This window comes from Myotis myotis, unplaced genomic scaffold (assembly GCF_014108235.1).
Source record: "Myotis myotis isolate mMyoMyo1 unplaced genomic scaffold, mMyoMyo1.p scaffold_m19_p_17, whole genome shotgun sequence".
Classification (NCBI taxonomy): Eukaryota; Metazoa; Chordata; class Mammalia; order Chiroptera; family Vespertilionidae; genus Myotis; species Myotis myotis.
Genome location: NW_023416321.1, coordinates 9,064,688 through 9,091,848, shown reverse-complemented (window position 1 = coordinate 9,091,848; position 27,161 = coordinate 9,064,688). Strand labels below are relative to the sequence as shown.

The window sequence follows — 27,161 nt, the reverse complement described above, 5'->3', positions numbered from 1 at the left end:
CACGGGTCTTGGGGATGAAGCCTTCAAGCTGACACCCCCTCTCTTCTTTCCAGATCCAATTTCAGGGGCTTTAATTCCTGGGGGGCGGGGGGGGGGCTGTGTGTGTTTGTTGTGTGTTTGTGTGCGTGCCTAGAGGTCAAGGGTAGCTGGTCTGTGACCGCTTCCGTAGGCGTGAGTCTCTAACTTGCGTGGGTCTCTAAGCGCTCCTGTGGGACTGGAGCTGGGGTTTGTCTCTCCCTGGGAGGGGCGGGCGGTGTGGCTGGAGGAGGCTGGGAGTGAGGGTGTGTGTCTGGGTGCCTCGGGGTATCTGCAAGGGTGACGAGTCCCGGTGCGTGTGTGTCTGAGCTGGACCGGAAGCTCCCCGAGGGCAGGAATACCTGTTTTATTCGCGGCGCTACCCAGCGGCTGCACATAGTAAGCACTCAATAAATACTTGTTAAATGAACAAATGTCTGCGTGTTGGAGCGTTTATCCTACAGAATGGCCTCCGAGGAAAGGGCGCACGAGCGGCCATCCGAAGAGCCCCAGACCCGGAGGGGCGAACGACTCCCGGCGCCCCTGCTCCTCCCAGCGCCCCTTCCCCTGCTCTCCACCCCAATGTCCTTGGGGTTGAGGAACGGCCGCAGAAACGAAGAGCTGGGCGGGGGGAGTCCGGAGACTCGGACCCGGAGCCGAGACCGAAAGACAGGCAGAGGGAGGGCCCGGGAGCGCCAAGTGGGAACTACAGGAAGGAAAAGAAAGAGGGAAGAGGAGCGAGGAGCCAGCGAGCGAAAAGCTCCCTACCAAGCCAGGCTTTGTTCCCTGAACCTAAGACTTTACCCGGCGGCGGGCGGCGGGCGGGCCGGGAGCGAGCAGGCGGAGGCGCGCGGCCATGGCTGCCGCGGCCGGGCAGGGGGGCCGGGAGGGCGGCGCGTGAGCGGGCGGCGCGGGGCGGGCGCCCGCGATGTGCCACTCGGCGCCTCCCCCGCCGGGCCCGGGCTGCTCGGCGGCTGGGCGGCCCTCGTAGCTGGGCGCGCGGCGCGGAGGGGGCGAACCCGGCGCGCGACTCTCATTGTTGGGGGGCGGGGGGGCCCGTCGGGGCATGAGGGCGAGAGCACGGCGGGGGGGGCGGCCAGACCGAGCGAGCCAGGAGGAGGAGGAGGAGGAGGAGGACGCCGAGGAGGAGGAAGGAGGAGGCAAAGAAAAGAAGCGGCGGCGGCGGCGGCGGCGGAGGAGGAGGAGGGAGCGAGGAGGCGCGCGGCCCCCCGCTCCCTCCCTCCCCCCCTGACCCCCGACCCCCGCCGGCCGGCCCCCCGCCCCAGCCCCGGAGGGAGCTCATGGGAGTATGAAGGAGATGGTAGGAGGCTGCTGCGTATGTTCGGACGAGAGGGGCTGGGCCGAGAACCCGCTGGTCTACTGTGATGGGCACGCGTGCAGCGTGGCTGTCCACCAAGGTACAGGGGTGGCCCGCAGGGGGCGGCGGGACCCCGGGGGCGGCGCGCGCAGGGCGCCCTCGGCCGCGCCCTCCGGAGACCTCCCGGGGCTCGGGCGCCCCTCCCCCACCCCACCTGAAGGGAAGGGAGGCGTCGGGGGGCTCCCCCCGCCCTGTCCTGGAGGACCGGGTCAGGCATTGTTTTCTCGCCTATTGTTCCAGTCCCGCGCCCCCCACCCCAAGTTGAGGGAGTTTGGAGACAGTCGGGGGCAGTGAGCACACTCCCCGCGCCCGGAACCGCCGCTGTCCGGGCTGTTGCGGGAATGTTTACCTACGAGGTGTCCCCTCCTGCCGGGTTATTTTGGTCCCGGCTCCCGGAGGGAGAGGTCAAGGGGGAGTCACCCCCCCTCCCGCTTCCGGATGCTGGGAGGAGCGTATGGGGAAGGGAGGAGAAGGGTCCCAGGGGAGAGGGGACTCCTAAAATCCTCCCGGGAAGCGCTTCGGAAGGGAGAGAGGTTGTGCAAGGGGCCGGGATCGACAGGAGGGAGGTTTGGAGTTTCCCCCGGCAGCACATGGTTCGGGAGTTAACTCCTTGAGGAATCTTGCCGAGGGCGCAGGCTGGCATCTCCCGCCCGCCTGGCACAGCGGCGGCCCCCCTCCTTCCCGGGGCAGCCCTTAAGGCAGGCGCTGTCGGCTCTTGCCGCCGCTCTCCTATAGGTTACCTGTACTGCACCTACCCCCAGCCTTGACTTTTGACCTGCCCTATTATAGTGAGAGGCAGAAGATGAGGTCCCTGGACCCCCAACTTTTCGCCTCTTCCTTTACTGGCCCTTTAAGACACCCCCCCCCCCTTAACAACACAAACGTGTTCGCCTATGGTAATGTTGTCCCTCTAGTTTTCTCTATTCCGGGTGATCTCCAGCAGAAACTGGGAAACAGGTCCAGAAAGGAGGGTCTTCTAGACTAGAGTTTAAGGTCAAGGGCTCAGACTTCCTGCCCCTACTTGGAGTGCTCGGTTCTGTGGCTGAAGGCTGTCCTGTGCCCTGTTGGGCATTCTTTGTGGTCCTGCTGGCCAGTTAGTGACCCCCAGACAGAGGAGCAGCCCCCCCTACTGGAACTGGCTGTAGTCCTTTAGAGTCACCCCCTCCCCCGCCCCCTTACTCTGGGAAAAGCCACTGATGACAAATTTGCTCTGTGACTCTCCTCCCCCTCCCCCAGCTTGCTATGGCATCGTCCAGGTGCCCACAGGACCCTGGTTCTGCCGGAAATGCGAATCTCAGGAGCGAGCAGCCAGGGTGGTGAGTTGGAGACTCCCCTCCCCCCTCCCACCCATACACCTGAGCATCTCCCCTGATTGCGCTGAGACTGGGGTGGGACTGTCACACCGGACTTCCTGTTTCCTGCACACCTATCGCCTACCCCATCTCGCCCTCAGCTCATTACTCACTCTGCCCCGCCTCAGGCAGGGGGCCTTTTATTTTTGTTTGCTGGCTTGTCTGAACTTTTTATTATGGAAAGTTTCCAACCTGTACCAAAGCAGCGGGAATAGTCTAAGGAACCCTATGCTCCCAACACCCACCGTCAACAGTTACCAGCTCGTGGCCAATCCTGTTTGCTCTAGACCCCAACTCATTTCCCCCTAGACAGCTGATCGTTTCCTCCCGGGGCCCTCTGCGCTTGGAGGCAGGTCAGCAGGTCCCCACCCCTTTTGAAAAGGCCCTCTCCTCAATCCCTGTGCCTCCTTGCATTGGCAGAGGTGTGAGCTGTGCCCACACAAAGACGGGGCATTGAAGAGGACTGACAATGGAGGTGAGGGGGGGGCCCTGAGCTCCAGGGCTCATCTGCTGAGGTCAGCAAGGCCCCCTGAGCAGGGTCTGGGAAGGCAGGGGGACAGACATGTGTGTCTGTGTATGGGGGGTGCTGGATTTCCCTTTCCTGGCTGGCACTGGAATCTGATGGGAAAGCCATGGAGGAGGGGACTGCCTGCAGTGTGGGGCTGTGAGGGGTCCGGTCTCGGGCTTGCCTGAGGCCTGCTCCCCACTGCCCCAGGTTGGGCCCACGTGGTGTGTGCCCTCTACATCCCTGAGGTGCAGTTTGCCAACGTGCTCACCATGGAGCCCATCGTGCTGCAGTATGTGCCTCATGATCGCTTCAACAAGGTCAGCGGCCCCTGCCCTGCCCTCCTGCTCATCCCCTCCCTAGCGGGTCCCTCCACCTCTCTCTTCATCCCCTGTAACTTGATTCTGTCCAACAGACACTTTCAGGGAACTCAGGAAGTGAGTAGGCACCTTTCAGTCATACTCTGGAATTCAAGCCCTGCCAGGGGGTAGACCTTAGCAAGGAGTCACTGAGCGCTGACTGGGTGTCAGATCCGGGGCAAGGTACCACCAGGCACGCAGTGTTCAGTACCGATCAAAACAGAGGCGCTCCCTCCCCCACGAAACCCACACTTATGTGGGAAGACTGTAAACATCAATAAACAGGCAAATAACGTAAATGCAGTTAGTGATAAGTGCTGTGAAGAAAACAAGGTACTGAAATAAAGAATACCTCATTGGGGGCTTTCTTTAATAAAGTGGTAAAGGAAAGAGACATTGAGGCTAAGACCAGGAGGCAGCCTGGGGGAGGGTGGGGGGTATCCCAGGTTCAAGTCAGAGGCGAGAATAAGCTCACCAGTGAGCAAGGCAGACGCAGGCCCCAAGGACTGTGCTCAGCCACATGGCTATGCACATTAAATTAAGTCCTATTTGAAGTTCAGGTCCTCGGCCACTTTTCAAGTGCCCATGTGGTTCATGGCTACTGTATCGGACAGTGCAGCATAGAACATTTCCATCATCACAGAAAGTTCTGCCGGATAGCACTAACCTAGGGTACCGGGGAAAGGATGGAATTGAGGGGTCCCGTAGGTGGGAGGGAGAGGGGACGAGTGCGCTGTGTCCTGCAGACATGTTACATCTGCGAGGAGCAGGGCCGCGAGAGCAAGGCGGCCTCGGGAGCCTGCATGACCTGTAACCGCCATGGATGTCGACAAGCTTTCCATGTCACCTGGTGAGACCCCTCCCTGCCCCTCGCCTCCCACTCCGGGGTTCTCTGGGATCCCCAGCCAGCTGTAGCAACCCCCTCCGAGGTTTGCCATGGATGGCCACCCAATGGGCTGGTCCTAGCTGCTGTCTCTTTGGTGATCATGGCAGTGCTTCCCTTGGATGGACTTGGCTTTGCCCCAGTGGGGGTCCAGGAGGGTAGACGGTCAGAGGCTGGTCTGGTTTGTGGCCACACCCTTCTCAGGCTGACCTCTCTCGGTTAGCGCCCAAATGGCAGGCCTGCTGTGTGAGGAAGAGGTGCTGGAGGTTGACAATGTCAAGTACTGCGGCTACTGCAAATACCACTTCAGCAAGATGGTGAGTCTCGTCTGCCAGGGCATGAATGGGTCAATCAGCCACGGTTTAGAGGGTGTGGGCTCTGGGCCAAGCTGGTGCCTGCTGCTGAGAAGACAGAGATGGAAGGAACCCATCCCTGCCCTTGAGGAACTCTTCATTGAAGGAAGAGTAAATTAAAGTAGAGCCTGAGGGGAGTGAATCAGAGTTAAAACCTAGCAGTCTGTCTGGAAGACAGAGCTCTCCTGTTAGTCTGGGAGGCTTCAAAGAAGAGGTAGCACAGAAGCTAACGGAGGCGGGAACAATAAGAGCCAACATGTGGGGGTGGGGGCTTACTGCGCCCCGGCCTCTGTACTAAGTTCTTTACATGTATTATTATTATTAATTCTTTAAAATATATTTTATTGATTTTTACAGAGAGGAAGGGAGAGGGATAGAGAGTTAGAAACATCGATGAGAGAGAAACATCGATCAGCTGCCTCCTGCACACTCCCCACCGGGGATGTGCCCGAAACCCAGGTACATACCCTTGACCGGAATTGAACCTGGGACCCTTGAGTCCGCAGGCCGACGCTCTATCCGCTGAGCCAAACCGGTTAGGGCTACATGTATTATTTTGTATGATCCTTACAACGACCCTAAGAACTAGATGTACTGTATTTTCCCATTTTACAGATGAGTAAACTAAGGCCCACTGAGGTTATGTGACTTACCTTACAGCATGTATGGGGGCAAACAGACAGTCTGATTTGAAACTGGCATGGGCCACGTCCTGAGAGGAGAAAGAAGTTTGTGAGCAGCAGAACGGGGAGTTTGGTGGGGACAGAGCAGGAGATGAGGCAAAAAAAAAAAATCTCAGGCAGGGCCAGAGCTGGGCTTCAGGGAGCCACGGAGAGGCTAGAGAAGGGGTACTATCTCATGTTTGTTGGAAAGACCTGTGTGTTCCAGAAGCTGTGGGTGTCCTGGAGAGGTAGGCTGTGGCCAGACTAGAATTGCAGCTTGGACCTCACCCCCAGGCCACAGGCTTGTAAGGCTGCTTGTAAGCGGGAGGGTAACATGATCAGATTTGTTTGTTAGGGAAGATTACTCTGGCAGGCACCAGGAAGCTGGATCCAAAGGGCTGAGGCTGGTGGCTAGGAGACAGCTGCACAAGGGGGGGATGGAGGGATGAGGCTGGACTCCAGAACATTTCTAGGTAGACTTGCCTCTGTGTGGGGGCAGCTGAGGAGGAGTGGAGGGTGGCAGTTAAGATCCAGGCTCTCAGTGCTGGGTGGATGGGCTTGAGCACCTGGGGATGTTATGAACAGGCTTGTGTAGGGTTAGCATCTGCCCTGGTCTACCCCAGACAGTCCCAGTTTGTGCCTATTGCCCTGGTGTAATCATTAATAGTTCCCACTTTAAATTTCAACCGTGTCCTGATTTGGATCATAAGTTACATGGTCACCTTGGTTTCAGAGTTTGATGATGACTTAGGACAAGGTAGGGAGGGTCAAGGTATGAAGGGAACCATGAATGGGAGAGTCTTAAGAGCTTGGCATGGTAGTAAGATCGGTGCCCGGGGGAGCGATTGGGTCAGACGAGGTCTGAATTAGTCCTTGGGTTTGGCAATTGGGAGGCAGTGGGTGACCTTAGAGGGAGCAGCTGCAAGTCAGGGACAGGCGAAGCCATCACACTGAGCCTGGGGCATCTGTTAGCAGTGAAGGAAGGAAGGAGCAGGCCCTGGCTGGGGGAGAGGCAGCATGAGGGTTATTTGGGCTTTTGCTGTGGATGCTGACTTCCCCCTTCTTCAGGGTAGCAGTTCTGGGACAGAAGGAACCACTGTGTTTGGTGGAGGGGGAAGGGCTAGGAAGAAGGGAGAAGGGCTGATGGCCGGGGTGAAGTGTCTGGAGGGAAGGATGGGGTGTGGAGTGTAGAGGAGCAGGGTTCCCACAAGGGTCCCCCATACATCCTCTACTCCAGGAAAGGAAGCTGAGATGGGCCAAGAGGACAGTGGAAAGAGGTGGGTGGAGAGCAAGCACCTGGGCCCCAGTCCTACCTCCAGCATGCCTTGCTGTAGCCTGGCCTCTTCTGGGCCTCCGTTGTTAGATCTGTGCACTGGACACCCTGGGGAAGCTCTAAGGCAGCGGTTCTCAACCTGTGGGTCGCGACCCCTTTGGGGGTCAAACAACCCTTTCACAGGGGTCACCTAAGACTATAGGAAAACACATATATAATTACATATTGTTTTTGTGATTAATCACTATGCTTTAATTATGTTCAACTTGTAACAATGAAATTGGGGGTCACCACAACATGACGAGCTGTATTAAAGGGTCGCGGCATCAGGAAGGTTGAGAACCACTGCTCTACGGAGTGCCCTTCGTTGAGCAGAGCATCATCGAGAACACAAGGTCCTCTTAGGGACAGGCAGGCCAGGGGAAGGGGCCCCCAGAGTCACTTGACCTTCAGGAACCGTTTTCTAAGCTAAGGAGAGGAGAGTTTGGCAACTCCTCTCCATTCTCTCCCCAGAAGACTTCCCGGCACACCAGCGGGGGAGGCGGAGGCGCAGCGGCAACAGGAGGCAGCGGCACAGGGGGCGGTGGCAGTGGCTTCATCGCTGGCCGGAGAAGCCGGTCAGCCTCCCCGTCCACCCAGCAGGAGAAGCACCCTTCCCACCACGAAAGGGCACAGAAGAAGGTAAAAGTCTTCTCCCTCTACCTGTCCTGCCACATTCACAAACTCAGACCTCTTTCACGAAGCCCCTACAAGGTGCCCCACGGCCAAGGAGCCTGCCCCCTTCCCTCCTCTGAGGCCACTGAGGGCAGGGAGGGGGCTGCGGAAGTGACCCGTGTGGATCACAGAGGGCGAGGTGAGGGCCGGCTTCCCTGGGGCCCTCGTATTTGTGTGGTTCTTCCAGTGGCCTCCCCATGACACGACAGTGTCCCGACAGCCCCCAGTACATGGCCCTGCACACATCTCCACAGTCTAGCCTGGTGTCAGCCCAGTTTGTAAGGGTACATGCCTGCGTCCCCTTGTGCCTCCTGTCACAGTGTGCCTGGCTCCCATCCCTCTGCACAGCTCCGTGTCCCTGGTGGACACCCTTGCAGGTGCGTGCTCACGTGTGTGGTGCTCTGTGTCACGCGTGATCATGGGACAGGCTATTTTTAGCAGGCAGAATGGACGAGGGGCTGTTGGCTCTCAGAGGAACCTGCCTGAGCCACTCCTGTCCAGCCAAAGTCCCCCAGTCCCACCAGAGGGGGAGGTGACACCCACAAAGCCCATCCCGGGGAGGGGTCCACTGTCCACATGCACATGTCATCTTCACCCCAAATGCCCCCCAGCACCAATATCTGCTCACCTGTCCTTCCCCAGAGTCGAAAGGACAAGGAACGCCTTAAACAGAAGCACAAGAAGAGGCCTGACTCACCCTCCAGCATCCTCACCCCACCCGTGGTCCCCGCTGCTGACAAGGTACTGCTGCCCACAGCCCAGAGGGATGGCCACAGCAGCGGGAGGGAGGCAGGGTGTGAGGGGTCAGGGTGAGCCAGGGACCTGGGCACCCCCACAGCTTCAGGTTAATGTGCCTCTGCTCCCCACCTCAACCCCCTCTACTCCTCAGCCCCACCAATCATTTACCATCAGGAGGGTAGGGGTGGGTGGGGAGCACCACCCCTACCTGCTGGCTGCCAGATGTTCACATCTGCCTCTGTCCAGACACTGAGCCTCAGCACTGGGCTCTTGTCTGTGGATACACACTCGGTTTTCCAATTCTCCAAGCTCTGGAGCCTGTTCTCCAGAGATAGGTAGAGAGGACCCCATGTCTCTCAGCCCCCTCCCCCTGCACCTCTTCTCCCTGTCAGGGAGAAGGCCACAGCCTGTGACCTGTGCATGCTGGAGGGACTGAAAGTGTAGCCCCTGGCAGGTCCCTGACAACACCCCGAAACCCCACCCCCCTCATCTCACCTTCCAAGGCGGGGCATGGTATGTCAGGCCTGTCTCCAGAAACGGGCAACATCAGGATAAGCAAATAGCAGGCCCTTCCCCGAGGCCAGGGCGTCCCTAATCCAAGCCAGAGCAGCCCTCTCTGCCCCTCCTGCCAGCCTGCCCTCCCCAGGGAAGGTGAAAGGGGCCTGGAGAAACTGCTTCCTCCTGTGGCCAGTATTGCTCCATCCACTCCCACTGCCGAGGGAGGTTGGCAGAGCTCTGGGCATCTTATTAGCAGGAGGCTCAGGTATCAGGTTTCTAGGGGGATGTTGCTGTGGCAACTACCCCAGTAACCCTCTCCCTGCCCTGCTTTCCAGGACTCACCTGGAACAGCTTGTCGGTCTCTGCCCTGTGCCCTTTTCCCTGGGGCCTGCAGACAGGTAGAAAGAGAGGGCAGAGATCTGGGAGTAGCCCCCAGTGGCTGGGTAGTCCCTTGGACATGCTGGAGCACTCTGCTCATTCCTTCCACCAGCCCCAGCATTGCCGCTGCCCCTCCCCCCACCCCCTCGCCTCCCTTGCTCTCAGAACCACATCTGGCTCCCTTCAGAACTCCAGCTGTTGAAAAGAACAAAGAAGAAGAGACAAGGCCTCCCCCCAGGGAGGGCAGCACAGGGTGGCTCTCATTCCCCCATCCATCCTCCCTCTGGCATTTGTGGGTTTAGCCGAGGTTCACGAATATCTGGTCTCCACCGGGAGGAGAAGCGCCATCCCTGGGGATGGCGGTAACATGATGCTCTAACTCAGCCCCCACATGCCAGCCTCTCTCCTAGAACGGGGATCTGCAGGGTGTACAGGGATTCGCTTGTTTAATCCTCAAAATAGTCCAATTTTATTAACCCCATTTCATAAATGGAGAAACTGAGGTACAGAGAGGTTAAGCAATTTGCCTCAAAGTGCACAGCTAGGTAGTGATGGAGTCGAGATTTGAACGCATGCAGTCTGACTTGAAGGCCTGTACTCTTACCCACCACAGTCAGTCTCTGCAGTATATTCCTAGCAGCCACAGCCATCAGAATCATCATTATTGACCCGCGGTATGTACTAGTATCTGGCATTATGTTCCTCATAACTCTCCAAACAGGCGTAATTAGCCCCATAAGGACACTGAAGCTCAGAGAGGTGGCGAGACCATGCAACATAAACACGGCAGTAAATGCAGAGCCCATCCTCCTCCAACCCCTGCCCTGCCAACCTCAGAGAGGTTACGGGGGGCTGGGGGGGACAGAAATGGGGACTGTATATTTCAGTATAGGGTGGCAACTGTTGGCGTGGCTGCCGTGGTACACAGTGTCCTGGAAATAGGAGGACGGCGTGGCTTATTCCACCCCAGGAGTCCAGGATGGCTTCATGGAAGAGTGGACTTCCAAGCTGGATTTTGAGGGAGGAGAAGTTTTCCAGGAGGAGTAACAGGCTCTCCTGGCAGAGGGCTCCGCACTGTAAGCTCAGGTTGTCTAGGAAAGGCACAGAGTGGCCAGGGAGTAGGGTGTCAGCCAGGTGGCGGCAGCTTGGGGAGACCAAGGAGGGAATGGTGGTGACTGGAGGGCCCACAGATGTGGCCGGGCCCTCACCGCTTCCCAACACAAGTCCAGCAAGTATTTCTTGAATGAATGAATGAATGAATGAATGAATGAATGAACGAACGAACGAACAAATGAGTATATTAGTACAGACTTTGAGACCATTTTCATCTCCTACCTGAGGTGAAGGACAGACAGCTTCTTGGGTTCAGAACGCTCAGCTCTCCTCACACCCAGAAGTTCCACTGCTGCTTCCCCATCTTCCTGGTCTAGGGACTCCCGGCACCATCTCTCTACCCGGAATCCTGCGTGCTCCTGCTCCACTCCCAAGTCAGGGTGAACCCAGGCCCAGGCGGTTGGTCTCAAGCCTTCCTCTCTCCTCCCCTCTCTAGGCCTCCTCCTCCCACCATGAGGCCAGCACTCAGGAGACCTCTGAGAGCAACAGGGACTCAAAGGGGAAAAAGTCTTCCAGCCATAGCCTGAGTCACAAGGGGAAGAAGCTGAGCAGTGGGAAAGGTGTGAGCAGTTTCACCTCCGCCTCCTCCTCCTCTTCCTCCTCCTCTTCTTCCTCCTCTGGGGGGCCCTTCCAGCCTGCAGGTGAGTGTGGGCAGGTGAGCCTCCTGGAGGAGGCTGGGAATGGGACAGCCTTTGGCCCTGAGCTTCTCTAGCAAGGGCCTTTGCATATTAGTTTGCATCTCATTTTTTTGTGTTTTTTTTTTTAATCCTCACCCGAGGACATTTTTCCCATTGATTTTTAGAGAGAGTGGAAGGGAGGGGGAGAGACAGAGAGAGAGAAACATCAATGTGAGAGAGACACATGGATTGGTTGCCTCCCGCACGGACCCCCCACCACCGGCGCTGGGGATCAAGCCTGCAGCTGAGGCACATGCCTGGAATCAAACCCGGACCCTTTAGTCCATACTCCAACACTCTATCCACTGACCCAAACCGGCTAGGGCTCTCTTTTGCTTCTTAAATTGGTTCAGGTTAAAGATGGGGGATCCCCACCAAATTATACTTCTCCAAACCCTTCCCTTTTGAGCTGGAACTCTCCTCTCCTCCCACTTTATGGTAAGTGGGGGAGGGAGGGCACTCATCCTGGACACAGAGATAGTGGCAGAGCTGGGACAGGACACCAGGCTTCCCCATCCCCTGACCAGAGCTCGCCCACTAGTGCATCTTGGGAGTGGGAGGGAGTGAGGGATCTGGGATGCAGCTGTAATTCTGTTTTCCTTCTGTGCAGTTTCGTCCCTGCAGAGCTCCCCTGACTTCTCCGCCTTCCCCAAGCTGGAGCAGCCAGAGGAGGACAAGTACTCCAAGCCCGCAGCCTCCACCCCTTCAGCTCCCCCCTCTCCCTCAGCTCCTGAGCCCCCCAAGACTGACCTCTTTGAGCAGAAGGTGGTCTTCTCTAGCTTTGGGCCCATCATGCGCTTCTCCACCACCACCCCCAGCTCAGGCCGGGCCCGGGCCCCATCCCCTGGAGACTATAAGTCTCCTCACCTCTCAGGGTCTGGGACCTCAGCAGGCACCCACAAGCGGATGCCCACACTGAGTGCTGCCCCTGCGCCCGCTGAAGAGACCCCTGAGACAGGCGTGAAGGAGAAGAAGCACAAAGCCAGCAAGAGGAGCCGACATGGGCCAGGCCGTCCCAAGGGCAGCCGGAATGAGGAGGGTGTCGGGGCCCCAGCTGCTCCCTCCCTGCCTGGCGCCCAACTGGCTGGCTTTACCGCCACTGCTGCCTCACCCTTCTCAGGAGGTTCCCTGGTCAGCTCCGGCCTGGGTGGCCTGGCCTCCCGCACCTTTGGGCCTTCCGGAAGCCTGCCCAGCCTGAGCCTGGAGTCCCCCCTGCTAGGGGCAGGTCAGTGACCCTGTGGGATGGTGGGCATTGGGGGCCCAGCCCGTCTAGCGATGGAACAGAGGGATAAGCACGTAGTTAGGAGGGAATGTGATAAAACTGCTCCGAAGGACGGAGATACAGGATGGAAGTGATAGTCACCTCTGAGACACTCCTCCATACCCACCTTCTGCATGGTTGTGGCAGGAGAGATTGTGTTGGCTTGTCAGTAGGACATAAAAAGTTTGGTTGGGATATTAGAATAGCTGGGAATTCCCCAGGCCCGGGCAGGGCAGTCCAATAAGTAGTCATGGCGAGCAGATACCACCCAGGCGACAAGGGACATCTGTGCACGGAGGAGGTTAGACTGGTGCCAGGTCCAGGGAATGTTCTCCTTGGGGAGGGGCTTGGTGACTCTCTGCTTCCCTCTGTGTCCTTGTGCCCACAGGCATCTACACCAGTAATAAGGACCCCATCTCCCACGGTGGTGGAATGCTGCGGGCTGTCTGCAGCACCCCCCTCTCTTCCAGCCTGCTGGGGCCCCCTGGGACCTCTGCCTTGCCCCGCCTCAGCCGCTCCCCATTCACCAGCACCCTCCCCTCTTCTTCTGCTTCTATCTCCACCACTCAGGTGAGGACTACCCCTGGGCTCCTCCATCCCTGGGCAAGGGGGTGGGTGCAGGGCAGGGGAAGGGAGGGCGGGGGGGGGGAGGGGGGGGACAGGTTGCTAAAGACCCCAGCCCTCCGTGGGAACTTGAGATATTGGGCTTGATCCCCAGAACGTCTCCCTGTCTCTGGCCCTCTCTCCTCCCCAGCACACCCCGTCCCCTCCACCCCGTAAGCACAGTCCTGCCCTAGATCTGAGAATAACCACCAGGCTGGACTCTACCTCCTTTCCCTCAGGTGTTTTCTCTGGCTGGCTCTACCTTCAGCCTCCCTTCTACCCACATCTTTGGAACCCCCATGGGTGTCGTTAACCCCCTCCTTACCCAAGCCGAGAGCAGCCACACAGGTATGTGAGTCTCCGACCCCATCCCCCTTCTTCCCAAAGGCCTGAGGGGCACCCATCACCTGCATGTCTCTCCCCCCAAAAAAGATGGGAGGGCTTCCTGGCTGCACCCTCCCTCTGGCCATTGCCCACTTTGCTAAAAATATTTTCACACACAACAAACCAGGGTACGCTTTCAGGTTAAAACCTGCCGAGGGGTTGGGACAGGACAGGAAAGAATAACTGCTCCATCTTACGGGAGAAGGGCAGAGAGATTAACGCTCAAGGCAGTGGAAGTCGGGAAATTCTGGGCCCCTGACTCTGACCCCAGTTCTCATAGCGCCGAGGCGTAGCTCCCAGCTGGCCTCATAGGGAGCCTTTGGGATCAGCTGGCCTCATAGGGAGCCTTTGGGATCAGCTGGCCTCATAGGGAGCCTTTGGGATCAGCTGGCCTCATAGGGAGCCTTTGGGATCAGCTGGCCTCATAGGGAGCCTTTGGGATCAGCAGTTACTGCGATCCCACCAGCTGGGCAACCTGCCCTCCGGGTGTGTAGGAGTTAAAGGGCGGGTCACAGGCGCCCCACCCTCTCCCTTGAGAGTCAACCCAGCCCCGGAGAGCTGATTGGTGCAGACACACCACCTGGCCAGCCAGGGGGCGGGGCCTACCACCCCGCCACCAGTTCAGGTAGGCCTTCTTAAAGAGACCGGACCCAGAATTAAAGACACGGTGGGGTGGCACACCCCTTCCCCCAACCAATAGGAATTCTGTGTCCCAACCAAGGGTTTTGCCACCTAATTTGTGAGTTTATGAACAAAAAGTCCTACAAAACCTAACAGCTACAATTACTAAGGGCTTCCTGCATGCAGCTTAACACTTCACATTTATTTGCCTTGTTTGTAAACCTCATGACAATCACTTCGGAGGTTAGTTGCAAGCCCAAGTTCACAGAGCAAATATCAGGTCCAAGTTCGACCTAGGACTTAGACCCAAAATCTCTACAGCATTAAGCTTCCAGGGAAGAGGTGTGAAAGCAGCCGGGCAGAGGGAGCCTTTCTGCCTGGAGAAGGGAAGAGACGGGTCCATGGCTTTACCTCCCAGGGGCCGCTTCCAGGCCAGGGCTCCCAGCGCCTTCGGAGCTGGCACTAGGGTGGGGCGGTCCCGGGGAGGGGGTCTGCCGTCAGGTGCCAGATCCCATGCCCCTTCCCCGCGGGGACCGAGCGGCCTGCGGCACTTTTTCCCCCGCTGACCCCCGCCTCCCTCCTCCTTCCCAGAGCCAGACCTGGAGGACTGCAGCTTCCGGTGTCGGGGGACCTCCCCTCAGGAGAGTCTGTCTTCCATGTGAGGGAGAGGGCGGGGCTGGAGGGGCACCCCGGGAGGAGGGGCGGGGGAGCGGGCACCAGAAGAGGGGGGTTCAGACGCGGATGACGGGAACCCCTGGGGAGGGAAGGCCGGAGCGGGAGGTAAGCCTGAGCCCGGTGTCCCCTTCTGACCCAGGTCCCCCATCAGCAGCCTCCCCGCACTCTTCGACCAGACGGCGTCCGCACCCTGCGGGGGCGGCCAGTTAGACCCAGCGGCCCCCGGGACGACGAACATGGAGCAGCTGCTGGAAAAGCAGGGCGACGGCGAGGCCGGCGTCAACAGTGAGGAGGGGGCGCAGGGCTGGGACACCTGCCCCGGGATCCCTAGATCCGGTCACCCCTCTCCCCGAAGTTCCCAAACGCCTTTCAGGTTCTGCCCCAGACCCTGCCCCAGCCCTAACTCTTGCCAACCTCAGCCTCACCTTCAGCCCCTTCTCGGCCCTGCACCTGGCACCGCAGCCTCTGCACCCGCCTCCGGCCCTCCCGGGCTCCTGGCCACTCCCTGTGAGCCCCGAGTTCCCGCCCGCCCCTCGCCTCCCAACCACCGGGCCTCGAACCCAGCCTCAGGCCCCGCCTGCGCTCCTCACACCTGCGGTTCCCCAGTCCCGCCTCTCCGAGCTCACCTGAGCCCCTCTCTAGCCCACGCCTTCCTTTCTAGGTCCGGTTCCGAGTCCCTCCGCCAGGCCCTGCCCCCGGTCCTCTGGCCCCGCCCCCGGGCCTCTGGCCACGCCCCCGGGCCTCTGGCCACGCCCCGGACCTCGCCCCGCCCTCTCAGACCTCGGTCCTCTCTCCGCAGTCGTGGAGATGCTGAAGGCGCTGCACGCGCTGCAGAAGGAGAACCAGCGGCTCCAGGAGCAGATCCTGAGCCTGACGGCCAAGAAGGAGCGGCTGCAGGTTCTCAACGTGCAGCTCTCTGTGCCCTTCCCCGCCCTGCCTGCCGTCCTGCCCGCCGCCAACGGCCCTGTCGCTGGGCCCTATGGCCTGCCTCCCCAAGGTAAGGGGCCAGCCCGCGAGTGGGGGCCTATGCCGGGCGGCGGGCACTAGCTCCGATTTCAGGCCTGACCGCCCTCCCTGATCCCCCCCACCCCTCAGCCGGCAGCAGCGATTCCTTGAGCACCAGCAAGAGCCCTCCCGGGAAGAGCAGTCTGGGCCTGGACAACTCGCTGTCCACGTCTTCGGAGGTGGGCACCGGTGGACACCGGGAAGGGCCGGAGCTGGGAGGCGCAAGGGCCTCCTGGTCCCACCTCCACCCTGCAGCTATTGGAGGTTGAACGATGAAGTGATTGAGTTGATTGATCCTTTCATTCCTTCATTAGATAAGTCATAATTACGAGGTTTCTACTTAATGCCACGCACTGGCAAAGCAATTAGTGAGCAAAACGGACACGGTCCTGCTCCTGAAGACAGGCTAAATCCAAGAAAACAGCCCATAATTACAAGCCGGGGAAAGATGCTGAAATGGAAATGATTTGAGGGCTGTGAGGAAGAATGGGGCTTGGGGTTCTTCTGTAGATCTACGGTGGGCAGGGAGGCCTCTGTGAGAAGGGTTTGTGACGGGTTCGTTACAGCGCCTCCCGCAAAGAATTCCTGTGTGATTGGCGGTGGTTGGGGAAGCAGTGACTCCTTATGTTGTGGTGATTATTGAAATCAAGCAAACTAGTTTCTTGTTCTCTCTGCCACTTACTGTGTGACTTGGGCAGTAATAATCACCATAATCACTAACATTAACTGCATATATGCCCTTTGTCATGTCCGGTGCTGAGATTTTTAAAGCATCGGTTTGTTTCGTCTTCTCTGTGGGATAGGTACTCATGGAATAGGTACTGTGTTACCCCATGTAACGAATGAGTAAACTGAGGCAGAGAAGCCACCCGAGCCATTGAATTGGGGACATAGGGTTTGAACCTGAGCCTGTCACCCTAGCTGTCTACAAACTTACTTAGTCTAAGACTGTAGAGGGAAGAACGAGATAGTGCAGGTTATACACTGAACCCCGAGTCTGGCTTACTAGATTCTCACCACCATCCTTGATGTTTAGTATTAAACAAGGATGGTGGGTGCTGGAGCCCAGGCAGTGGTCTGTAAACATGATTTGTGAAGACATTTAGGATTCTTAGCCTTCACCCCTGGGCCTTGCTTCTTCCTCCTGGGTGGCTCTGCCTGGGGGTGAGGTGGGGGTGGCTGTGCTCTCTCAGAACGTTGGTGGGTGCTGGGCTGGGGGCCAGAAATGTCACGCTGGCCCCCTGCCCCTCTGACCCCTCCCTTCCCCCTCCCTCCCCAGGACCCACACTCAGGCTGCCCCAGCCGCAGCAGCTCGTCGCTGTCCTTCCACAGCACGCCCCCACCGCTGCCCCTGCTCCAGCAGAGCCCTGCTACCCTGCCCCTGGCCCTGCCTGGGGCCCCTGCCCCGCTCCCAGCCCAGCCACAGAATGGGCTGGGCCGAGCACCTGGGGCAGCGGGGCTGGGGGCTATGCCCATGGCTGAGGGGCTGTTGGGGGGGCTGGCGGGCAGCGGGGCCCTGCCCCTCAATGGGCTCCTGGGGGGGTTGAATGGGGCTGCTGCCCCCAACCCTGCAGGCTTGAGCCAGGCTGGTGGGGCCCCCGCGCTGCAGCTGCCAGGTTGTCTCAACAGGTGAGGGAAAGCTTAGCCTGGGGAAGGGAATGGGGAGGCTGGCTATGGGAGGGACTCCCCCCAAATACCCAAGGTCCCCCAAAGGGGAAAGTGTCCTCCAACCATACAGAATTTAGTCACCTCTTGGCCCCAGGGACTCCCTAGATGTTAGTTGTGAGCGCCCTTTGGATGGCAACTTTCTAGGACAAAGCTGTCTCTTTCTTGTACCCCAGTCTAGGTTTTCCTTCTGGGGAAGTTCCATCTAACTTACCTCCCGCTGCACTCTCTGAGCTCAGTCTGTCTCTCTCTAGTCTAAAGTCGCACATCCCTGCCTCTCTCCACCTGGGTCTGAGGGCGTCTGGGAACTCCTGGGAGGGGGTATTTCCCTGTCCCTCCCCATGGTCTGTATCTTGTCCCCCTGCCTCAGCCTAACGGAGCAGCAGAGACACCTGCAGCAGCAAGAGCAGCAGCTCCAGCAGCTCCAGCAGCTCCTCGCCTCCCCACAGCTGACCCCGGTAAGGCCCTCCTTTCCCAGGCCCTTCCCCCACCCCCCTACCCCAGCTCTGCTAGAGGGGCCCATGGCAGAGGGTCTGGGGAGGGAGAACAGCTCCAGGCTGGGCTGAGAGTGCACCTGTGGGACGGGAGCACCCTCGATGAGAGCAGGTCCTCAGTTATTGAGCATTTCCAATCCCGGCCCCAAGGATCTTCCGGGGGAACCTCAGAGTGCATGTGGAGAGGTGGCTGAGGAGGAGGCACCCTCAACCAGAGCAGCCCCTTTTGGGTCTGCCTTGTATGTTGGGCTCTGCCAAGGTTTCCTTTCAAAAAGGGGGGAGCTGGAACTATATAAACAATAGTCATTTTCACATAAAGAAACATTAGAGACACAAGAAACCAATTCAACTGGCTATAAGGGCCAGATGGGAACGGGTAGGAGCAAGATTTCCTAAGGTAAACCATGATATACAGTGGGGCCTTGACTTACGAGTGTCCCGACTAACGAGTTTTTCGAGATACGAGCCGTCTCTCGGCCGATTTTTTGCTTTGAGTTGCGAGCTAAAATTCGGGTTACGAGCCAGCTTCGGATACCCCACCGCTAGTGGGCGCAGCGAACGTCACAGTGAACGCCACAACATCAGCCCAGCATCACGTGTCTCACTCGTTCACTTTAAGATTTGACATACGAGTAGTTTGAGTTACGAGCTCCGTCACGGAACGAATTAAACTCGTAAGTCAAGGCCCCACTTGGGGTATTGTTTTGGTTTTCCGAATACTTGAAAATGCTTTGCATTCTCAAAGCAAAAATAAATGAGTCTTACATTTAAAAAAGCAAACAAAAAAGAACACTGTTGACCTAGTTTAACGTTTCTCAGGTTGGGGTCGTACCACCCCTGGGAGCACTTGTCCTGGTGACGGAGGAACTGACTTGAGCGGGGCGGGGCCAGGGATGTTGAGCACCCTGTGCTTGGCCAGTATTGCCCCACGTGACCAACACTGACGGTGTGCAACCACTTTCTTGTCCAGATGGGGAGGCTGAGGCCCAGAGTGGGGAGTTAGAGACGAGAGAACCTTGACCATCTCCTGCCTCCACTGTGAGGGGATGGGGCCTGGCCTAGCAGGGCACGTTGGCCTCGGGAACCACTGGCCAATGAGCGGTCTGGCCTGCTTGCAGGAACACCAGACCGTTGTCTACCAGATGATCCAGCAGATCCAGCAGAAGCGGGAGCTGCAGCGGCTGCAGATGGCCGGGGGCTCTCAGCTGCCCATGGCCAGCCTGCTGGCAGGAAGCTCTGCCCCCCTGCTGTCTGCGGGCACTCCTGGCCTGCTGCCCGCAGCATCTGCCCCACCCCTGCTGCCCGCAGGAGCCCTGGTGGCTCCCTCCCTCGGCAACAACACAAGTCTCATGGCCGCAGCAGCTGCTGCCGCAGCAGCAGTAGCAGCAGCAGGCGGCCCTCCGGTCCTGACGGCTCAGACCAACCCCTTCCTCAGCCTGTCGGGGGCGGACAGCAGCGGCAGTGGCCCCAAAGGAGGGGTGAGTAAGGGCTGTGGGGCGGTCCTGTCTTCCTGCTCTGGGATAGGCAGCGTCAGAAGGTCCATCATCAGGAGGAAGTGACCCCTAGGTCAGCAAAGCACTCTGCTCCAGACCCCAGGGCCTCTGCAGGCACATGGGTTCCCCCCTGCAGATCCAAGAAAGATGCGCTCTGAGCATGCGCTAATACTAAAAGGACCAATTAGGAAGCAGCATTCCTCTGGGAAGACCAATTAGAAAAGGCCATTTCCTCTCTCAGTAGAAAGAGATGATGCTCTGGGTGGACCTTTCTGGAAATGCCCACTTATGCCACTCTGAGGGCATAAAGACGGCATGGGTGCTGGCTTTGGCTGGAGCATGCCCGCCTAGCCAGGCACCCTTGTGCAGAGCACACTTCCCTTCTCTCCCCGCCCCCCCCCCCCCCGCCCCCCACACACACAACACGTTGTTGACTTTGATGTATACCCATCAGAGCCCAGGTCAGGAACTTGAGCTGGGCTCCCTCACTGCACCTTTCAAAAGCTTTCTTAACCCCAAAGAGCTGTTCTCAGCTGGGTGTTAGGACCAGACACCTCCCAAACCCCCAGCCTCCCTTCCTCTCTTTCCAGACCGCTGACAAAGGAGCCTCAGCCAACCAGGAAAAAGGCTAAATCCATCCACACCCCTCCTGACCCCCAAAGTGGAGGGGGCAATCCTGGCTTGAGGGGGTCCTAGCCTGGAGCAGGCGCCTGCGCCCAGATCCTGGAGAGTCCCAGCCCAGAGCACGTGCTAAGACCTGGGGAGTGTGGGGTGCGCCTGGTGCTGAGGACTGAGACGGGAGGGGAGCTCCTTCTCTCTGGCCCCTTTCCCCTCTGCAGAGACCCTTTGTGAGGGGCTCAGAGGGAGGATGGGCTCCAAGCTGACCTAGGAGCCCCTCTCAGCAAACGTGTTGAGGTCCTCCAGGGAGCACAGTGGGCCACGGCATAAGTGGGGGGTTGGTCGGACCCACCACATAAAATGGATCAGCACTTGATGGGACAGGTCCTGGGCCTGCCCCTGCGCAGAAATCTGTTAAGGAAGAAGGAGTGGCCCTACTGTAGTTCTTCCCAACGTGGGCAGATGGCAGGAGGGACCCCTTAGACTGTTTCTCACCTGTCTTCTTCCCCTGCCCACCCCCCCCCCCAAGGGTCACAAGCTGAGCTTGTAAAAGCCCACAGACTAGGAGGCTGAGGAAGGGGCAGGGTGGCCTCAAACTCAGCCCAAGCCTCCCCACCTCTGGGGGAGCCCAATGATGGGTTGGGGGGCGGAAACCCAGCCCCCTGGGTGCCCTGCCCCTTTTTGCACTATTGGATATTGGATTTAGGAGTGCCGAGGGTGGGGAGATGGAGTTAGCTGTGTGTGCGTGTGTGTGCGTGTGTGTGTGTGTACACACGTGTGTACGTCTGTCTCCCCCGACCTGGGGCAGCCGAGGACAGGGATAGAAGCAGTGCTCAGAAGGGGGGCTCCCAGCTCTTGTTTGCACCCTCACCAACTTTGGTCCCTTTCTGGGGCATGCGTGGTTAACAAAAATCAGAGCAGTACTCCAATATTGGAGAGTAACTGGGGGCTGAGGGCTTTGAATCAGGGTACATCCTGCCTTCCCTTCCCCAGATCCCTCATGGTCTTCGTGCTCCCTCAGAGCTCCCCGCCCTCCACTAGAGTTGGTCCTGCTTCCCTGGCACAAGGGGAGCCCCAGGGATTGGGGGACAGAGCAAGGGAGGGTCAAGTGCCACTTCCTTTTGTGAAGACCTCCCTGCCAGAACTAGCCAGCTACTTCCTGCACCAGACCAGACCGCCACCTCCACCAACCAGGGGAGACTCACGCTTAAGCTGACCTGCAACTGTCCCTTCACCCACCAGCTGTTTCCCTCGGGGCATAGTGGGCAATGCTTAGATTCTCACCTGACGGAGTCCCCACCTGCCCAGAGCCTCTGGTGGCAAAGGCCTAGGAGCCAGGGGGACAGCCAGGAGAGGGGCAAGGTTGAAGCCTGTGTCTGTTTCAGTTGCACTGGGGTTGGAGCCAGGAGAAGGCATTTCCAGCTTTCCCTGATGCTCATGTCTCGTCAGTCTCTTTGCATGTGTGGATGTGTGTGTGTGTGTGTGTGTGTGTGTGTGTGTGTGTATGTTCCTGTTTGGGTTTTTGTTGTTGGTTTTTTTTTTTTAATAAAGAAAAGAAGATGTGTATATTTTTGGCAATGACAGAAACGTAGTGCAGATATATTTTTGCCTGTGCTGCTCAACTGGTTTTTTTCTGATACTGAAAATAATATTAATATTCCTGTTGATAAGACTTTGTAATATGTTAGGGAGCTGATAATGGAGGGGGTGGGTGGGAATCCTTCCAAGGCAATTTCTTAGGCCCTTGCAAGGGCTTGGGGGGAGGGGTGGCAGTCGTGATGACCTCAGAAATACTCACTTTTTATTAATGCTAAATATCAGGAAGAAATGATAGAATTCAGCATTGTGTTAATCTTCATCTGTTAAGCTATCTAACTCCCTGCCCCCAAATCACTGAGAAGAAAAACAACTTTTTCAGAGATTCTTAGAAGAGTTGTTCATTCACACCCACGCCCTTGCGGAAGGCCAGCCCACTGAGAGCTGAAGTCCACTTCTGTTCTGGGTGGCGAGGGACAAATCCACCCAAGGCTGCTGTGGGGGAGAGGTCCCCATGATTTAGTGCACTGGAACCAAGACCTCCTCCCCCATCCCGCACCCGGGAGTCTGGGGTTCTCACCTCCCAGAGTCTGTGTTTTCCAGCTTTCCCCAGGCAGGCACAGCAGTGGGTAGTCAGGTTAGGTTTGAAGATGGGACCTGGGCTGGTATGGACCGGTGCTGTCCCCCCCGATTGGGAATGGGAAGGGGCCGGAGAGAGGTGGTACCTTTTCATCGTTTAGGGAGCTTTATCATAAGAAAGGCCTAGAGATCTTCAGGAAGGAGCAGGGTCCCAATGTGTGTGTGGTGGTGGGGGGGGATGGTTATACTGACCTAACCTCAGTCCTCTTTCCAGGGAATTTGGATGGGGAGTGGGAAGGGATGCAGATTTGTAGAGCACTCTGTCTTGGGGGGGGGGGGGGGCGGGAAGGATGTGGTTTGCAGGGCGGAAGTGGAGTTTGAAAATGCAGGCAGGAGTTTGTGTGTCATCACCCTCAGCGTGGAGATGCGAGTGGGGTGTGCATGCAGGGCCGCTGTCTGGCTTTGGGGTCACAGCTGGCGCATGAGTGTCAGGACTGGAAGGGACCTGTCTTTAGGGGTCATTTGAGCCAGATCCTCACTTCAAAGGTGATACCTCCAAGCCCAGGAGGGGCTGGGGCTCTGGCAGAGCCAGGACCAGCCCTCAGGACACTGGCCTCCTGGTCCTCCCATCTCCCCCTCCACTGCACCACCTCCACGAGGTTTCCTGGCTGTCCTTGTGTATGTGATGTACGGTGTGAGTGCAGGGCTGTGCCGGGGGTGGGGTGGGGGCGGTTATCTATGTAGCACTGACTGTCTTAGCTCAGAGCTGATGGATCCTCTCCACGGACAATGACACTTTAAATGTTGCTTTTAAAAAGCTTTTCCTGTGTGCGAGTTTTTTCCCTCGGGCTCACGGTCTACTGCTCCCTCCAGGTGGCCTTACCTTGAGGCTGATGAGAGCGCCCCAGCATTCCTGTTCTGAGTTCCTGGGGAGTACTCCTAGGAAGAACCCAGACACGAGGGGCCAGCTCTGAGGAAGGGCGATCTTCTCCACCTCTTTTTCCCGAGCTAGAAATGCAGACACGTTTTCAAAGGCACAGCCTCTTCCCGCCAGCTTCCAGCATCTTCCTTGGTGTGCGGTAGGCCAGTTAGGGCTAGGCAGCTTCCTCCCATTCTCCTTTACCCCAGCGTACTTTCCTGGGGAGAAGTGTCCGGTGGGATTTAAGTCACTTCAGCTGGGAAGCTGGGACCCAGCACCCTGACCCCCTACAGTCACACCCACCAGGCTACACGTGTCTAGCTCCTGGCCACTCTGACGTATCTACTGAGAAGTTGGGGACTGAAGGGCGCCTTCATTGCCCTTTGTTTGCTTCCTCCAGCCCAACGTGGGACTTAGGTGGCAGGACCCGAGACGCCAACCTTGACCTGCCCACCCCCATTCCATCCCAGCCTGTCTCAGCGTAGCAGCCCCTTCCTAGGGGAGCGGGAAGGGGACGCCATGGTTTGCAAACCCAGGGCTCCTTTTTCATTCTTTCTAAAACCTCCTTTATATTCTCACCCCAAAAGGCAATGCCCCCTCCCCCCAACACCCGCCACCTCCAAGCCTGGAATTGTGCATAACCTGGATCTTGTATCTTTGTATAACGGATGTTATTTGTACGAAGGGCAGTTCGTAAACAGCACTTGTTCTTTTAATAAAAGAATGTTTTACAAAAAAAAAAAAAAAAACCCTCCAAAGAGACCCTGCTTTGTCTGGCTTTACTGAAGGGAAAGGGAGGTGCCTGCCAACTGTGGGAGCCTGGGGAGGGGGGCATGTCTAGTACAGTCTTCAAGCACTAGGGTAACAGTTCCCCGGAATGCACACCAGGACTGCACCCTGAACATTCACGTACCTGCGCCCACCCACGAGGATGTGATGCGTAGGCCGGGCTGGTGGAATCTTAAAAACACGCTCCCTAGGTGTGCCCGCCCCGCGCTCCTAGAAACACTGCCAGACTCTGCAGGAGAAACGGCCCCCGGGAGGGTACGGCCCCCCGCCCGCGGGGGGGGGTGGGGGTGGGGGTGGGGGGGGCTGGGAGCGCACGCGGGGAAACGAAAGGCGATGCTCCGCGGGTCACTCCGCAGACCTGCGGGTACCAAAGAGGGCGCGGGGACGGGGCCCGCGGAGGCTGCCGGACGGGCCTCGGCTTGGCCTCCCGCGGTTGGGGCGGTACCGGACCGCGCGGACCTCCGGCCCCCACCCGCGCGGAATCCCGCGGCGTCTTCCGGCCGAGGCGGGGCCGGGCGGGCCGGAGGCGGGAGTGAGCGGAAAGGTGACCCGGAGCGGGGCGGAGCCCGAGCGGCGTGGCTGCGAGGCCCAGCATGGGTGGCGTGGGCGCGCTCCTGCGACCAGTGGCCTGGGTGAGCATCCCCGGCGCCGCCCGCCCCTCCTCTCCGCGCCCGATGCCCCCCCAAGCCCCGCCCGCCCCCGATGCGCCCCCCCAAGCCCCGCCCGCCTGCCCCTCGGCTGCTCGGCCCCCGAAGTCCCCGCGTCGCCGCGCCGTGCAGCCCTCCCGAGCGCCTGCCGCGGGCCAGCACCGCCCCAGCGGCTCTCCTTCCTGTCCTGTGATCCCATTCTCTTACCCTCGCATTTCTCCTCCGCCCAGAAGCGGTCATCTCTTCCTTCCCAGATGACTCCTCTCCGGACGCCCTCCGCTTCCCATTGACTTTTTTTTTCTGTTTCCAAATCACGGTATTGTGATGACTGCGCGCCTTGCAGAAGCTGAACCAGAGGCGTGACATCTCATCCTGGCTGGTAAGTCGTCCCCCCGCCCCCCCCCCCCCCCCCGTTTCCCCTTCTCTCTGCCCAAGTTCCCCAGGCCCCCCAGGTAGGGACCAGCGAAGGGAACCAGGAAGGGTCAGCCCTTCTTTCTAGGCTTCAGCCTGCAGTTGCCTTGCCTGTAGCCACCTCCTGATGACTCAGGGGAGGCAGGCTGGACCAGAGGGCACAGGGCAGGGAGCCAGCGATGCCTGATAAACCAAGCCCCAGGTGCCGTTGGCCGGCTTAGGCTGGCAGGATCCCCGCCCTCCCCTCCCTAGCACCAGGTGGAGCCAGGGTTTTGAGAGAAAGCAGCTGGGTCTCCAAACCTGCATGCCTATCTGGAGCTCGGGGTACTTAGTGTGTCTTGGGGGGGGGGGGAGGTAGGCGGGGTTGGGGGGGGCAGGAATATCCTTGCTGGGTGTCATCCCAGAGGAAGCCTGCCACAAGCCAGGCCAGTGGACACCGGCCGCCATAGGACCAAAGTGCTTCCAGGACCTGGGCTGACCCCAAGCCCCTCATCTTCCCTGCCACAGGCCAAATGGTTCCCCAAAGCCCCAGCCAAGTCCGTGGTGGCCCTGAAAACACCCATCAAGGTGGAGCTAGTGGCAGGGAAAACCTACAGGTGGTGCGTGTGTGGCCGCAGCAAGAAGCAGGTGAGAGACCCTACCCCCTCCCATTGACATCCGACACCCCTGGCTGGGAAAGCAGGGTGTGTCTGAGAGCTCCCTCTCAAGAAAAAAAATACTCAGGCTGGCGCACCCATAGCCTGAGCTCTGTCTGTATCAACCCTTAGAGACGAGTCCGGAGATACAGAAACTCAGTCACACAGCCAGGCGGGTGGAACCCAGGGTTCTGGTTTCTGTGGTTTTAAATCTCATTTATTTTTATTTTAGATTTTAAAAATCTTTATTGTTGAAAGTATTGCATGTTCCATCCCCCCCCCCCCCCACACACACATTGACCTCTTCTAGCCCGCCCCTCCCCTCCCCAGGGTTCTGGACTTTGCTTCTGGTGCTCCCGTCTCAGAGGCTCATGCCAGGCTCTGTTCTAAGCAGAGGGGCTTGCCTGTCTCTCTCTTCCTCTCTCCTTGCTCCTAAGAAGCATCTGGGCCAAAGGTTCCCAGCCTGGGACCCCATCGTTGGGAAGACTGCCCAGTTTCGCTGCCCCCCCAGTGCCCCTTCCCAGTCTTCTGAAAACCCTTCCCTTTCTGTTTATCTGACTTTCCTGGTTGCCGGCGGGCCGCAGCCTGGCTGCCTGCTCCCTTCGGCCCCAGGAGCCTTTCATCCGGCGGGAACCTGCTCCATATTCTCAGCCTCCAGGGCCCCTTTCCTCCCGGTGCTGAGCTCTGAGCTGTGTTTCTCCAAGCCCTGCTCGGCCACTGTTCGATTTGGAGCAGGTCCTCATGAGGGGGGACAGGGCTAAGGGAACTTCAGCTGGAGAGTGGCTGGCTTCCTCCGACCCCACCCTGGCCCCAAAGCCAAGAGGCCCACTAACAGCAAGTCGCAGCACCTCCATGGGCCTCGGTTTCCGTTACCGGTTCTGCTCGAGCCCCTGCTGGGATGGACGAGGAGTATATGCTGGCACCAGGCAGCCAGTTCACTACAGGACACCCCTTCCTCCCTGGTACACCCACTCCCTGCCAAAATACTGATACCCCAGTCTGCCTTAAAGCCCTGTGATGCATGCAGCCTCTCCAACCCCGTTTTTACCGGATGGGGAAAGAAATGAATTTCATGAGGCAGTGGAGACTGGGCCATTAAAAAAAAAAAAACTATTGGTGTAAAACCTAAGGCCCATTTCACCTTGGAAATTCTGTCCTTGTGCCCTGGAGACTAATGCTGTAATGACTCAAACTTACTGAACACTTACTGTATGCAAAGTGCATAATAAATGATTATGATTTCCTTAGGACAACTCAACTCTTATCCTCACACTACAAATGAGAGGTAAACTAGTGTCACTCAGGAGCGGGAGCCCTAACCACGGTGCCCTGCTCCTCCCAGACCTGCCCACCCCACAGGTGGGGCCAGCGCTCTTAACTTCTCTTTCCCTCCCCAGCCCTTCTGTGACGGCTCCCACTTCTTCCAGCGCACTGGCCTCTCCCCACTCAAGTTCAAAGCCCAGGAGACCCGAATGGTGGCCCTGTGTACCTGCAAGGCCACTCAGAAGCCCCCGTACTGCGATGGCACCCACAGGAGCGAGAGGGTGCAGAAGGCAGAAGTGGGCTCCCCACTCTGAGGGGGGCTGCTCATCAGCCCCAGCCTCTCTGACAGGCACCCCCTTTGTGGGGAAGGGCAGGGTGTGCCGAGCCAAGAAGGGATCATCCAGGGACCCCAGTACCCAGCTGGTTTATAAAGGACTTACTCCCATAGCCTGAAGTCTCTAACCTGGGGCAGCCAGGAACAGGCCCCTGGATTAGTACCTGCTGGTGGAGAAGGTGGCATTAAACAAGCCTGCCCATCCAGAATGGTATTCTTGTGGTCACTGGGGGGGCACAGGGCATACCCCCGCTCTGGCTCCTAACCCTGGTCTGGGGGTACCAGACGGGCCACAGGAGAGAGGCCATTCTGGTTTATTCCATATGGTTTA

At 58.4% G+C, this 27,161-nt stretch overlaps 1 protein-coding gene and 1 long non-coding RNA gene across 12 annotated transcripts; one reads left to right on the top strand and one right to left on the bottom strand.

The window, feature by feature from the left end:
• The first annotated feature begins 1,264 nt into the window (after nucleotides 1–1,264).
• On the top strand, nucleotides 1,265–27,039 carry MLLT6 (MLLT6, PHD finger containing). 11 transcript variants are annotated; one of them, XM_036339162.1, is made up of 22 exons: nucleotides 1,265–1,433; nucleotides 2,630–2,709; nucleotides 3,166–3,220; nucleotides 3,461–3,570; nucleotides 4,356–4,459; nucleotides 4,716–4,809; nucleotides 7,294–7,461; nucleotides 8,137–8,235; nucleotides 10,658–10,862; nucleotides 11,509–12,123; nucleotides 12,548–12,729; nucleotides 13,002–13,110; nucleotides 14,359–14,425; nucleotides 14,594–14,727; nucleotides 15,242–15,439; nucleotides 15,538–15,626; nucleotides 16,727–17,076; nucleotides 17,483–17,570; nucleotides 18,725–19,084; nucleotides 24,531–24,566; nucleotides 25,106–25,225; nucleotides 26,631–27,039. In XM_036339162.1, the coding sequence occupies exons 1-22, from the start codon at nucleotides 1,325–1,327 to the stop codon at nucleotides 26,808–26,810; spliced, it is 3,552 nt and encodes a 1,183-aa protein (XP_036195055.1). In that variant the 5' UTR covers nucleotides 1,265–1,324; the 3' UTR covers nucleotides 26,811–27,039. The 11 variants fall into 11 exon arrangements, with proteins under 11 accessions (XP_036195055.1, XP_036195062.1, XP_036195057.1 ...); XM_036339161.1 differs by having other exon boundaries at nucleotides 1,266–1,433; nucleotides 7,297–7,461; nucleotides 14,582–14,727; XM_036339163.1 differs by having other exon boundaries at nucleotides 1,266–1,433; nucleotides 10,658–10,781; nucleotides 14,582–14,727.
• Nucleotides 4,440–6,972, bottom strand: LOC118671240. The gene is made up of 3 exons (XR_004972680.1): nucleotides 6,821–6,972; nucleotides 5,499–5,557; nucleotides 4,440–4,890 (listed from the first exon to the last, which is right to left on the bottom strand). It is a non-coding gene; the product is annotated as an uncharacterized LOC118671240 (long non-coding RNA).
• Nucleotides 27,040–27,161: the final 122 nt, after the last annotated feature.